We start from the raw sequence: 13152 nt of genomic DNA on the forward strand, positions 1-13152 counted from the left end.
ATAGGTTTAACCCCTAGTGAATCCTCTATTGCCAGTGACCGATCCATTGACACTATAGGTTTAACCCCCAGTGAATCCTCTATTGCCAGTTACCGCTCCATTGACACTATAGGTTTAACCCCCAGTGAATCATCTGTTGCCAGTGACTGCTCCATTGACATTATAGGTTTACCCCCCCAGTGAATCCTCTATTGCCAGTGACCGATCCATTGACATTATAGGTTTAACCCACAGTGAATCCTCTATTGCCAGTGACCGATCCATTGACATTATAGGTTTAACCCCTAGTGAATCCTCTATTGCCAGTGACCGATCCATTGACACTATAGGTTTAACCCCTAGTGAATCCTCTATTGCCAGTGACCGATCCATTGACATTATAGGTTTAACCCTCAGTGAATCCTCTATTGCCAGTGACCGATCCATTGACATTATAGGTTTAACCCACAGTGAATCCTCTATTGCCAGTGACCGCTCCATTGACATTATCGGTTTAACCCCCAGTGAATCCTCTATTGCCAGTGACCAATCCATTGACATTATAGGTTTAACCCCCAGTGAATCCTCTATTGCCAGTGACCGATCCATTGACATTATAGGTTTAACCCCCAGTGAATCCTCTATTGCCAGTGACCGATCCATTGACACTATAGGTTTACCCCCCAGTGAATCCTCTATTGCCAGTGACCGATCCATTGACACTATAGGTTTATCCCCCAGTGAATCCTCTATTGCCAGTGACCGATCCATTGACACTATAGGTTTATCCCCCAGTGAATCATCTGTTGCCAGTGACTGCTCCATTGACATTATATGTTTACCCCCCAGTGAATCCTCTATTGCCAGTGACAGCTCCATTGACATTATAGGTTTAACCCACAGTGAATCCTCTATTGCCAGTGACCAATCCATTGACATTATAGGTTTAACCCCCAGTGAATCCTCTATTGCCAGTGACCGATCCATTGACATTATAGGTTTAACCCCCAGTGAATCCTCTATTGCCAGTGACCGATCCATTGACACTATAAGTTTACCCCCCAGTGAATCCTCTATTGCCAGTGACCGATCCATTGACACTATAGGTTTATCCCCCAGTGAATCCTCTATTGCCAGTGACCGATCCATTGACATTATAGGTTTAACCCCCAGTGAATCCTCTATTGCCAGTGACCGCTCCATTGACATTATAGGTTTATTCCCCAGTGAATCCTCTATTGCCAGTGACCGATCCATTGACATTATAGGTTTAACCCCCAGTGAATCCTCTATTGCCAGTGACCGATCCATTGACACTATAGGTTTTTTCCCCAGTGAATCCTCTATTGCCAGTGACCGCTCCATTGACATTATAGGTTTAACCCCCAGTGAATCCTCTATTGCCAGTGACCGATCCATTGACACTATAGGTTTAACCCCTAGTGAATCCTCTATTGCCAGTGATTGATCCAAAGAGGTAACCCCAACTTTTATTGATAAAAAATATTTCAAAAATTATGCGGATTGTGTGTCTTATTGATGTCTGTTTGATTTTGACCTTTCATCATCAAGCTGTCATTCAAGGCTTGTTCATGCAGTTTATACCAGGGTTTTTCCATGGGTTTTTCAGCTGGGTGTCTTTTGAGCTTCTTGGCTGCCAAATTTGAGATCTTTGATAATTTTGTACTGTCCCAACATATTGTTTGCACTCACTAAAGTTTATTTTAGGGGTCCCAGTTATGCATAACAAGTTGGAAATGTGAGTCCCTAGCTAGAAAATCGAGCCAGGGAATGTTTTCTGCTTCAGGGATTTTACTTTTCATAGTAAAATTTTATAAAAAAAGTTGTTTTAACATAAATGTAAGTTTATTGCATACAATTGATGAAAATAATGTACAAAAGATATTTTAAAGTTATTATATGACCATTGAGATATTCACTTAGAGGAAAATTATTTAAGTTTGGAAATGAATGACCTGAGATGTTTTATGAATATTGGCCCAGAATATATTAATTGTAATTGGCCATCTGAATAGTTAGAAATTGGCTTTATATCAAGTATATCAGTTTTAGTCACATTCAAAGTGAATACATTTTTGAAGAACCTTGAGTCTTGACAAGGGCCTCTGAAACTGTCTTTGATTACAAGTTATATTATGCCAACAGGATGATCTAATCTCTCTTTAAGTCCTAATCAAACATTGTAACATTTTAACTACCTTATTTTAACATGCGAATATAATGACCTCTTTGGTGGCCTCATACATATCAATGCCACTTATTCCAATACTTTGAAATCTCTCCTGATAAGGATTGACTAATGAGCTATCAGAATATTTGTTCAACCTAATTGTAAAGCATTATGCAATAAAGTATCTTTTTCATTGAAACCTGAATTTGAGAAACATTATTTTTAAATTAATGCTTTATAGGTCAATTACTTCACGATCATGTGACATTTTGTGACAGATACAATTACATCATTATCTATTTTTAGCTTGTGTTTTGACGAAAAAGAATAAAAAAAAAAACTTGGTGGTTTTCATGGCATATTTATCCTTGGCATTGAGGTTTTGAAATAACAATGAGCCAACTAAATTGCAGCAATAATTCAAAATAGAAAGTGAAGGAGTGACACATTTAGCTTTAAGCCCATTAACAGGAGGGAGAGATAAGACAACTTACAATATGTTATATCTTGCCACGACTGGATAACACTGTTATGGCTGGCTGCAGGTTGAAATCACAGGTTATTACTTGCTTCACTTTAACGACTAATGCTTATACTAATAAACTCAGTTACGACTTACTACAGCTGAAATCACAGTTATGATATCTAAGGAATGGAAATCATATTTACAACTTGCTACAACTGCAAATGACTTTCATGACAGGCTATGAAATGTAATCACAGTTCCGACTTGATAAGTCTGGCTACAAGTGGAAAATATGTTCACCACTTGCTATGACTGGAAATCACAGTCACGACTTGCTATGACTGGATATCACAGTCACGACTTGCTATGACTGGAGATCACAGTTACAACTTGATAAGTCAGGCTACAAGTGGAAAATATGTTCATGACTTGCTATGACTGGATATCACAGTCACGACTTGCTATGACTGGAGATCACAGTTACAACTTGATAAGTCAGGCTACAAGTGGAAAATATGTTCATGACTTGCTATGACTGGAGATCACAGTTACAACTTGATAAGTCAGGCTACAAGTGGAAAATATGTTCATGACTTGCTATGACTGGAAATCACAGTCATGACTTGCTATAACTGGAGATCACAGTTACAACTTGATAAGTCAGGCTACAAGTGGAAAATATGTTCATGACTTGCTATGACTGGAAATCACAGTCACGACTTGCTATGACTGGAGATCACAGTTACAACTTGATAAGTCAGGCTACAAGTGGTAAATACGTTCACGACTTTCTATGACTGGAAATAACAGTCATGACTTGCTATGACTGGAAATCACAGTAACGACTTGATAAGTCTGGCTACAAGTGGAAAATACATTCTCGACTTGCTATGACTGGAGATCACAGCTATGACTGGCTACAACAGATATGACTGGCTATGACTGGAAATGACAGATATGACTGGCTACGACTGGAAATGACAGATATGACTGGCTATGACTGGAAACGATAGATATGACTGGCTATGACTGGAAATGACAGATATGACTGGCTACGACTAGAAACGACAGATATGACTGGCTACGACTGGAAACGATAGATATGACTGGCTATGACTGGAAATGACAGATATGACTGGCAATGACTGGAAATAACAGTTATAACTGGCTCAACTTGAAATAACAGTCAAAACGGGCTATGTGTGGAAATCACAATAACACTTGAAAAAAATAAGAAATAAAAAGGCAGAAAACAACTGTCTTTCAGAATGCTTAATGATCAACAATGAATAAAAGTCAACAATAACAGTTACAAGTAACATCTCATACATTATAAATAGTGAAAACAAGAAACAAGAATTAATCTGGTATGGTAGATGTTAGGACAGTTCACAGATGAACAAATCTGTGACATTCAAATAAGCTTAACTACAGGAAAGAACATATGGAGTTCATATGACGTATGGATAAAACAATTCAGAGCTGTACAACTCAATGAGATTCAGATAAATTTTACAACAGCATAAAACGTATGAAGTTCACATGATGTATGTATAGAACTATTCAGAGGTAATAAAATCTGCAACATTTAAATAAACTTAAAAAGCATATGGAGTTCACATGAAAATATAGAAGAGTTCAGAGATTAACAAATCCATGAAATTCAGATAAACTAAACTACAGTCAAAAGCAAATGGAGTTCACATGAAGTATGGATAGAACAGTTCAGAGATCAATTAATCTGTGACACTTAGATCAGCTAAAGCACAGCATTAAGCATATGAAGATCAAATAAAGTACTGATGAGAGCTTTTTTTTAACTACTAACAATTCAAGAGCATTGTCTTCATTTCCGATCATTAAATTATCTAGTGTCCTTGGCGTTGACCCAGTGCCATTTAACAGGGTTTATGTTTAAAGTTCAACTACTGGACGTCTTTCTGTAGTTTTTCATATTTTTATTCTAAACTCTTCCAGCACTTTAGTGACAGAAATAAATATTTTTTTATCAGGTTCAGTTTTCAACTTGCCTAAAACTTTATTTCAAGGGATAAAAGTTGCAAGTGTCATTTTATAAAGAAGCAGGTAGAAAAATCTTGCTTTCATTCCTCCATTTGGTAGTTTTTCTGTTTTGATGTTTATTTTATCTTCTAGTAGTGCTGCATGATCGTCTTAAAGCAGTGTTGACCGATCTCTGTGGCGGTGTCTGATTTGTTGAAGTTGAAGCCTGAATTCCAGGGTTTCTGGGCTCCGTAGGCATTCTTCTGGGCACCTGGGTCATTGTCATGGTGGGCCGCTTGTTTGAAGTAAGGATGTTACCTCTCTTTTGGCCGAGTAACATAGATTTTTTCTGCTTTAGTTCCCTGATCTTACCCTCAAGCTCTTCAATTCTCCTGTCTCTTTGTACAACTTGGCGTAGTTGTTCATTTAAACGAAAATTAATTTCTTGATTTGTTGTTTTCAATTCTTTGTTTTCCTGTGATAGAGTGTCTTTTATATTTTTCAGTTTTTCGATATTCTTCATGTCCTTTTGGTGATTCCACATATCATAAACCATTCTGTCTATTTCTTTGCTCTTTGTACTCAGCTTTTCTTGCATATTTTTGTTCATTTCAAGGAGATTCTCTATGCAGATGTTCAATGGCTGTCGTCTTTCCTTCTCAGGAAACAGTGTGATGCATTCTTGCATTAGCTTGTTGTCGTCAGAATCTGACAGTTTTCCAATCAATCTGTCAATTTCATCTTCAAGTATATCAAAGGTTATTTGATTTTCACAATCCTCTTCAATGTCATCAGATCCAGCATTTGCAGTTGCAAGCTTGAAATACAGTGTCTTCATTCTGTCAAGAATTTCTTGGTAATCAGAAGTTTGACTGAATGAACTCTCTGTTCTAGTCATGGTATCTTCATTCTCATCCTCTTTAGTGTTTACCTGCATTTCAGATTGAATTCTTGAAGTTCTTACTTCTCCTACTGCTTTTTGCATATCATCATGGAAATAGGATTGGCAAGAGCTAGGTCTTCTAGCTCTCTCATAGAAGACTTCACTTGAGGGAAATTCATCATCATCAGCATCGTCCAATGTCACATTGACTTGAGCTGTGCCATCTGGTTTTGTTGGACTTTTATCATTGAGTCCTTTGTTGATCTTTTCAGGTGCATCAAGCTGGTAATTGCTTTCAGAATATTTGTTTTCTTCAAGTTGTAGTCTCACGCTGCCTTCTTCGCTTGTTTGGCTTCTGATCTCTTCAAAATCTTGGTCTTCCTCTTCGTCTTCTGCACTACTCTCATCATTGTCAGGGATTCTTTGTTCTGTTGCATCGGAAGCTATCTTCCTTGGTACATGTAGTTCTATTTCTCCAATTGGACTGTTGCAAGCATCTTTGTATTTTCCTTCCTCAGCTTTGTTTGTCTGCTGTTCTTTGCCTGATTTAATATTTTCCAAACTTTTACCATGATGGTCTGTATTATCTACACCAGTCTTTAGATGGGTTTGAAAGCCATGGTGTGGATGTAAATGATATGGGAAGAATCTTAATTGGCCATCTTCTATGCAGTGGGCAGATATTGGAATCTGAAAAACAGTTTCATGCATAATTATGAATTGTTGTTTTTTCTTGTGATATTTTATACGAACAGTCTTCAGTCCTTCAGTTTAACATTACATGATAATATTTAGAATTGATGCAAATTTGAATATTTTAACATGGTTTTAGTTCTTAAGTCATGGGCAAACCATCATACAAAGAAGGTATCTGTTAAATATCAGCTCTATTTCCTGTCAGTTATATGTAATTTTGTTATTTTTTAAACCCTTTGCATTCTCTACATTATAACACTAACAACTTAAACAGTTACAATGCATCTACCTGAAGATTAGGTGGACACAGTGCATGAAATCTTGGAGAAGCTCCATGGGGTACTGATGTCTGCCTGAACGTGTCAGGTCTGGGACTGTTGTCAGTGAAGGAGTAATCTGCTTGCTGGAGCTCATACTGGATACTGTGGAGGGGAGGTATGGGGTGGGAGAGATGATGCTCTTGATCTAGAACAAGTGCAGAGTTGTTATATATAAACATTGGAAAGTTTTGTGTTTTATTTAGAAATAAAAAGATGTGTTTTTACATGGCATCAGTTTTATTTTTAAGGAGATGTAGATTACAGAGTGAAAATGAAATTGTTCCTTTCTTATGTCTTGCAGAAAAAATACCTAGCATGAGAAAATGCAAATGATGTTGAAGAAGCTTTTCAAAATAATTTAAAGAGTCACTATTACTTTAAGAACAAAGATGAAATATTTTGGAAACAGGACTATTATAAGTTTAAGATTGAATTGCATGATGTCTTTCATCAAATCATTGAGGATGTCCAAAGACTTGATGTTATTTCAGACAAATTCGGTTCACAGTTTCTTTTTACACTGTTATATTTCAATGGAAATATAATCATGGTCATATTTCTATTGAAGTTTATTTCTTTTGAAGTTAATTTAACCCTTTAGCGCATGTATACGAGATAGGCCGACATAGCTCATTACCAGATGTATACGCATTTGGCCGACCGTATCCATTACTGGATGTAAACGCATGGCCCGCATATTTCAATAGGGTCATTTCAATATATCAATTTTGCATCTTTCTTTTTGTAAACAATATCCCGGATGTTTATAAAATTAAAGTTTAACCTTTTGTGTATTGATTTTCCCTTGAAAATATCGTCTGCTAAATTGAGAAGGTGTTTATACTCCCAATCGCAGGTGTGATATCCCATTGTGACGTAATAAGACCACGAGCTAAGTACTGTATGGAATTTCCCCCAAATTCATTGATGCGTAAATCATTAAATATATTACGTCAGTTCAGTTTACCATTAAAATCAATTGAGATTATATTTACTTAAAGGTAATATTTTGTTTACAAACAAAAGAAACAATTAGTAAATGAGAAAATGATGGGTAAATTTTCTGTGAAGCTTATATAATGTCCATCATAGTTTTGGCTGTAAAATAGGTCATGTGCAAGCGTTTTGTTTGATCTAGATCTTTTTATTCATACCGGAAAATCATTTATCGGCTTTCTTTTTTTGTAAACAATTTTATGAGGGGTAATAAAGTGAAACAGACACCTTGGACTGGATCTCTCAGCTGGATGACACCGGATATTCCTGACATATTTCTGTGTATTAATACACAAGAACATAAATTGTCGGCTTTTTAATCCAGATGGGTCTTTTTTATGATAGGGGTAATAAAAATTAGATCGATCCCAGCATTTTATTACCCTTTGATTTAATGCAATTATGACATTTCAAAGAAATGTTACAAATCCATCTTGAAAATACATTCACAGCTGAAATAAAATAATTTAATATTTCATCATTGACACCATTTAATGATTTATTAGATAATTTAATTATCTATAAAAAATGAATTCACATAAAAAAGATTTGGACACAATTATTTGGAGTAACATTGATTTTATGGTCATACTGCTGTATTCATTTTCTCATTTTCAAATATCCAGAAAAGTACCTATGCAGATAAGGACTGCTTATCAGTAAGATGGCTATTGACTGGGAGGTGTAATCTGGCCACTTGTCTATGTGCTAAAGGGTTAATGCAATAAATTATACCATGTTGTTCAGTTATCTGTATTCTCTTCTGATACTCCTCCTCCAGTTTCTCTGCAAGCCAACCATAGTTCTCTTTCAAGATGGCTACAAAGTTCTCAAACGCTTGTGGTCCACGCTTCTCCAGCAGTTCCAACATTTTGTACACCTTTTTACGATCTGTCGTCTCTCCCTGATGGAAAAAAAGATGGATGTATTTGTCTTTTTACCGAATGAAATATGCTTGAAAAAAAAAGGTTTTTCTTCTAAATATGAAATATCATGTTCTTCATGTGAATATTTTCATTTTATTTTTAGATTCTTATCCACTTAGAACTTATTAAAATTATGTAGTGGTATGCTTGGTATATAGAAAATAATATTACCACTCCCGGCATATTGCTTTCTGTGATCACAGTGGTCTGGATTTGTTTGCATGGGTAAAAGTTATTTATCAACAAAAAAATGGCTTTGTGGCTTTACCTTGTGCTTCTGAACAGAGTTTATCTTTGATTATTGACTACTGGGCCTGTCCCTTTAGTTTCCATTGTATAATTGGTTTTCATGTCCATAGAAGTGGAAATGCTTGATTGCTATTTTTTTAAATGATTGATTGTTGATGAACTAGTTAAGATTGGCACTGTTTCTTGGTTGAATTCTAACTCTGAGAAAAATTGTTAATACAATACCTTGATGATGCCCAGCATAGTGTCTGTGAATATCTTTTTCTGTTTGAGAGAAGCAAAGAAGTCTTCATCCAAGATCAGTTCATTGGCCACCAGTTGGTAGGCACTGCGTAGTGCAGACTTCTCACGCTTGTCCATTGTGTTGGTATTGGCTGTTTATCTATTGATACAAAAAAGATCTACTAATTTTTTGATATTCTTGAGAGCAGGGAATATGTCTTCATCTATGATAAGTTCATCAGCAAGCTGTCTGTATGCACTCCTAGTTAAGAATTCTGGCACTTGTTCATTTTGCTGGCTGTGAGTGTGGCTCTAGGCTGGCAACATGAAGAGGATAGTCTATTAATATATAAATATCTGTTGGTGCTCTGTAGTACAGGTTTCTGGCTGTTGTCCATGGTGTAGTGTGTCTATCTGAATCAGGTCATGGTTAAAAAGTGTAGCCACATCCCACACATAGATTTATCCCTGCAAGACAAAGTTTTTAAGGGAATATATAGGAGTTACTGTAGCGGTCTGACTGTCTGTCGGTCTGTCGGGCTATCGTCTGTCTGTCATTCCACCCAGATGTTATGACAATCAAACTACTTTTTCTACCCTGTAGTTAGTAAAATCTATTTTATGTATATATATGTATATGTTATGTATATATGTTCTCTAACTTAAAGGTAACAACAAGTTTGCCATAATTTTTGGTTTCAATAAAAGGTAATTTCCTCCTAAAAAATGTGAAATTTAAGGGTTAAACCTGAGGACCTTACTCTAATGAATCCAGAGATTCATTTGACCAATTGTAAGATTTGAAACACAAGAACTTATTGAATCTAGAGATTCTTTTGACCAATTGTAAGATTTGAAACACAAGAACTTATTGAATCTAGAGAAGAATTCGCCAATTGCAAGATTTAAAACACAGGAGCTTATTGAATCTAGAGAAGAATTCGCCAATTGCAAGATTTGAAACACAGGAGCTTATTGAATCCAGAGATTCATTTGACCAATTGTAAGATTTGAAACACAAGAACTTATTGAATCTAGAGAAGAATTCACCAATTGCAAGATTTAAAACACAGGAGCTTATTGAATCGAGAGAAGAATTCGCCAATTGCAAGATTTAAAACACAGGAGCTTATTGAATCTAGAGAAGAATTTGCCAATTGCAAGATTTGAAACACAGGAGCTTATTGAATCTAGAGAAGAATTCGCCAATTGCAAGATTTGAAACACAGGAGCTTATTGAATCTAGAGAAGAATTCGCCAATTGCAAGATTTGAAACACAGGAGCTTATTGAATCTAGGGAAGAATTCGCCAATTGCAAAATTTGAAACACAGGAGCTTATTGAATCTGGAGAAGAATTCGCCAATTGCAAGATTTGAAACACAAGAACTTATTGAATCTGGAGAAGTATTCGCCAATTGCAAGATTTGAAACACAGGAGCTTATTGAATCTAGGGAAGATGAAACACAGGAGCTTATTGAATCTAGGGAAGAATTCGCCAATTGCAAGATTTGAAACACAAGAACTTATTGAATCTAGAGAAGAGTTCGCCAATTGCAAGATTTGAAACACAGGAGCTTATTGAATCTAGAGAAGAATTCTCCAATTGCAAGATTTGAAACACAAGAACTTATTGAATCTAGAGAAAAATTCGGCAATTTCAAGATTTGTAACACAGGAGTTTATTGAATCTAGGGAAGAATTCGCCAATTGCAAGATTTGAAACACACGAACTTATTGAATCTAGAGAAGAATTCCCCAATTGCAAGATTTGAAACACAGGAGCTTATTGAATCTAGGGAAGAATTCGCCAATTGCAAGATTTGAAACACAGGAGCTTATTGAATCTAGAGAAGAATTCCCCAATTGCAAGATTTGAAACACAGGAGCTTATTGAATCTAGAGAAGAATTCCCCAATTGCAAGATTTGAAACACAGGAGCTTATTGAATCTAGGGAAGAATTCAACAATTGCAAGATTTGAAACACAGGAGCTTATTGTATCTAGGAAAAATTTCACCATTCTAAGATTTGAAACACAGGAGCTTATTGAATCAACCCGGTAGTGAAGAATTCGCCAATTGTAGGATTTGAAACTCAGGAACTTATTCAATACTTTTTTTACTTTTACAATTTTCAAGATCTATGACAAAAAAAATATCTCAATGGCTCCTTATTTATTGCTTATATGTAAATAAATCTGCCATATATTCATCTCTGCGCAAATGTTTTTTTAGATAGACAATCACATTGCTTTTTAATCTGCAATAAAGCCTTCTCCATATGAAGTGTAATCTGACATTATAACCTACCTTGGTTTAATTCATTTCCTTTCACTTTCTTATAGTTAAATTTATGGAAAAATAATTTAAGATCTGGATATTTTCTGATTCCCTATAATATTTCATAATAATTATATATGAAAGACATCTTTCAAAAGTTATGTACATAGGGCAACATTAAATATTAAGATATACATGTTAATTAATAAAAAAAATTTTTTGCTGCCGCCCGACTGACTCATAAAAAATGCTCAACCAAACAGAAGTTTTATCTTCTGAAGTAGTCATTTCATACCTCATAGCTAAATGTTTGACAAAATGGCAAAAAAAACCTGTTCTATATTGTGGCCTTATTTCTAAAGTCTGATAGGTTTAAGGATTGATGTGAGACATGCATGAACAATGAAAAATGCATAAATGCCATATTCCTGGAGACCATTCCATTGCTAGGAAAAAATGTATAAATATTGGCTGTATTTGGTTAGATTTTGATAAAAGAAAAATATATTCACTCTAGCCAGAACAACCTAAAGGTTTTTTTAATACAGACATTGGGGAAGATATATACTTTTTGAGATGGGGAATACAGTGACCAAAATTTGGACCCAAAATTAATATAGAAATTAATGAAACCAAACTGAAACCAAACACAATCCAAGTAAATGAGTAAAGGACAGTCTTCCTGCTTGATATTATTATTTTATCGTTTTAAATGTACCCAACACATATACAACATGTAGCTTACCTTGTCAATAACATCTAGAAAAAAGATTTTCAAAAAGTTTTATTTGATTATTTCCAAGAATTTGCCACTAACAGTTTGTTATTGTCCATTGCTAGCTCCAGTGTTTTTTTTCTTAATTCCCCTCCCTCCTCACAGCTTCAGTGTTCTTAACCACTGCGGAATTAACCAACATCTTTGAACCTTCTTATATCCTAGCAGACAGCTCTTCTTCAAATGATATGACGCTAAATTGGATCACAAACGCCTTCATTAATTATGTACATTGATTAACAAAAGAATATATTAAACTCAAGGCCACATGCATTTGTTTGTGCATCATGTGACTAGTTAGCTTTGTCCATTGGTTTTACAATTTATGAATATTTATGTTATGAGTTGTTTTGCAAGCTCAGTGTTTTGAAATAACCACAGTTTGTGGACCTTCTTACCTGTAACAGAACAGCTCATCTTCAATTATTAGTAGGTTATGTTCATGTTTGTGCTAAGTCGGAGACATGTTTTATCAGTTAGTAATCTTTTCAAACACTAATTGATGCATTGTCTTTATCTTAATCTTGGACATTATTGATAAGGTGATAAGTAACCATAGACAAGATCATGCAAGAGATAAAAAATATGAGCCATGTACAAGCATATATGGTTACGAATAAAAATTTAGAAAAAAAAATAACATTAGAGCATTGGCTTTGAATCATAACTTGTAGGCGTCTTCTCCATTCATCATTTGGATATGATATATCGAAACTTCATGCTGTAGTAAGTTTATATTGAAAAAAAAGTTTTATATTTCAAATTGGCTTATAATATTGGTAGTGTTGCTTCGATTGTCAAGTGGTAATATGTTTGTTTCTCGTAATGGAGATCCTGAATTAAATCCCAGGCCTTTTCATACCAATAACACAAAACTGAAACTGACTTGATCGTTCATGCCATATTTCTGGAGACATCCCAAGAGGATTTGGTTAAGAAGACCAGGGTACTTTGACATAAGCCAAGGGGTTTGTAACCCCTAAAATACTTGCATTTCTTGCATGCCATATTTCTGGAATGATTCCCAGGGGGTTTTGCTCAGAAAACCAGGGCATTTTGCCATAAACCAAGCCTTTTTTAACACTTCTAAAAAATATCAGTCAATTTGTATTACATATTTCAGGAAGGCATCACAGATAATTTTGTTCAGAAAACCAGGTATTTTGC

At 35.3% G+C, this 13152-nt stretch overlaps 2 protein-coding genes across 2 annotated transcripts in view; one reads left to right on the forward strand and one right to left on the reverse strand.

The window, feature by feature from the left end:
* The window catches only part of LOC128205674 (uncharacterized), a 266905-nt gene that overhangs the window by 64080 nt on the left and 189673 nt on the right, over nt 1-13152 (forward strand). The gene's annotated exons all lie outside the window — the stretch shown is intronic.
* Nucleotides 3878-12141, reverse strand: LOC128205656 (uncharacterized). Its single transcript, XM_052907468.1, has 5 exons — nt 11956-12141; nt 8933-9089; nt 8268-8436; nt 6506-6681; nt 3878-6210 (listed from the first exon to the last, which is right to left on the reverse strand). The coding sequence occupies exons 2-5, from the start codon at nt 9065-9067 to the stop codon at nt 4780-4782; spliced, it is 1911 nt and encodes a 636-aa protein (XP_052763428.1). The 5' UTR covers nt 9068-9089; nt 11956-12141; the 3' UTR covers nt 3878-4779.

The sequence above is a fragment of the Mya arenaria genome, chromosome 10, assembly GCF_026914265.1.
Source record: "Mya arenaria isolate MELC-2E11 chromosome 10, ASM2691426v1".
NCBI lineage: Eukaryota > Metazoa > Mollusca > Bivalvia > Myida > Myidae > Mya > Mya arenaria.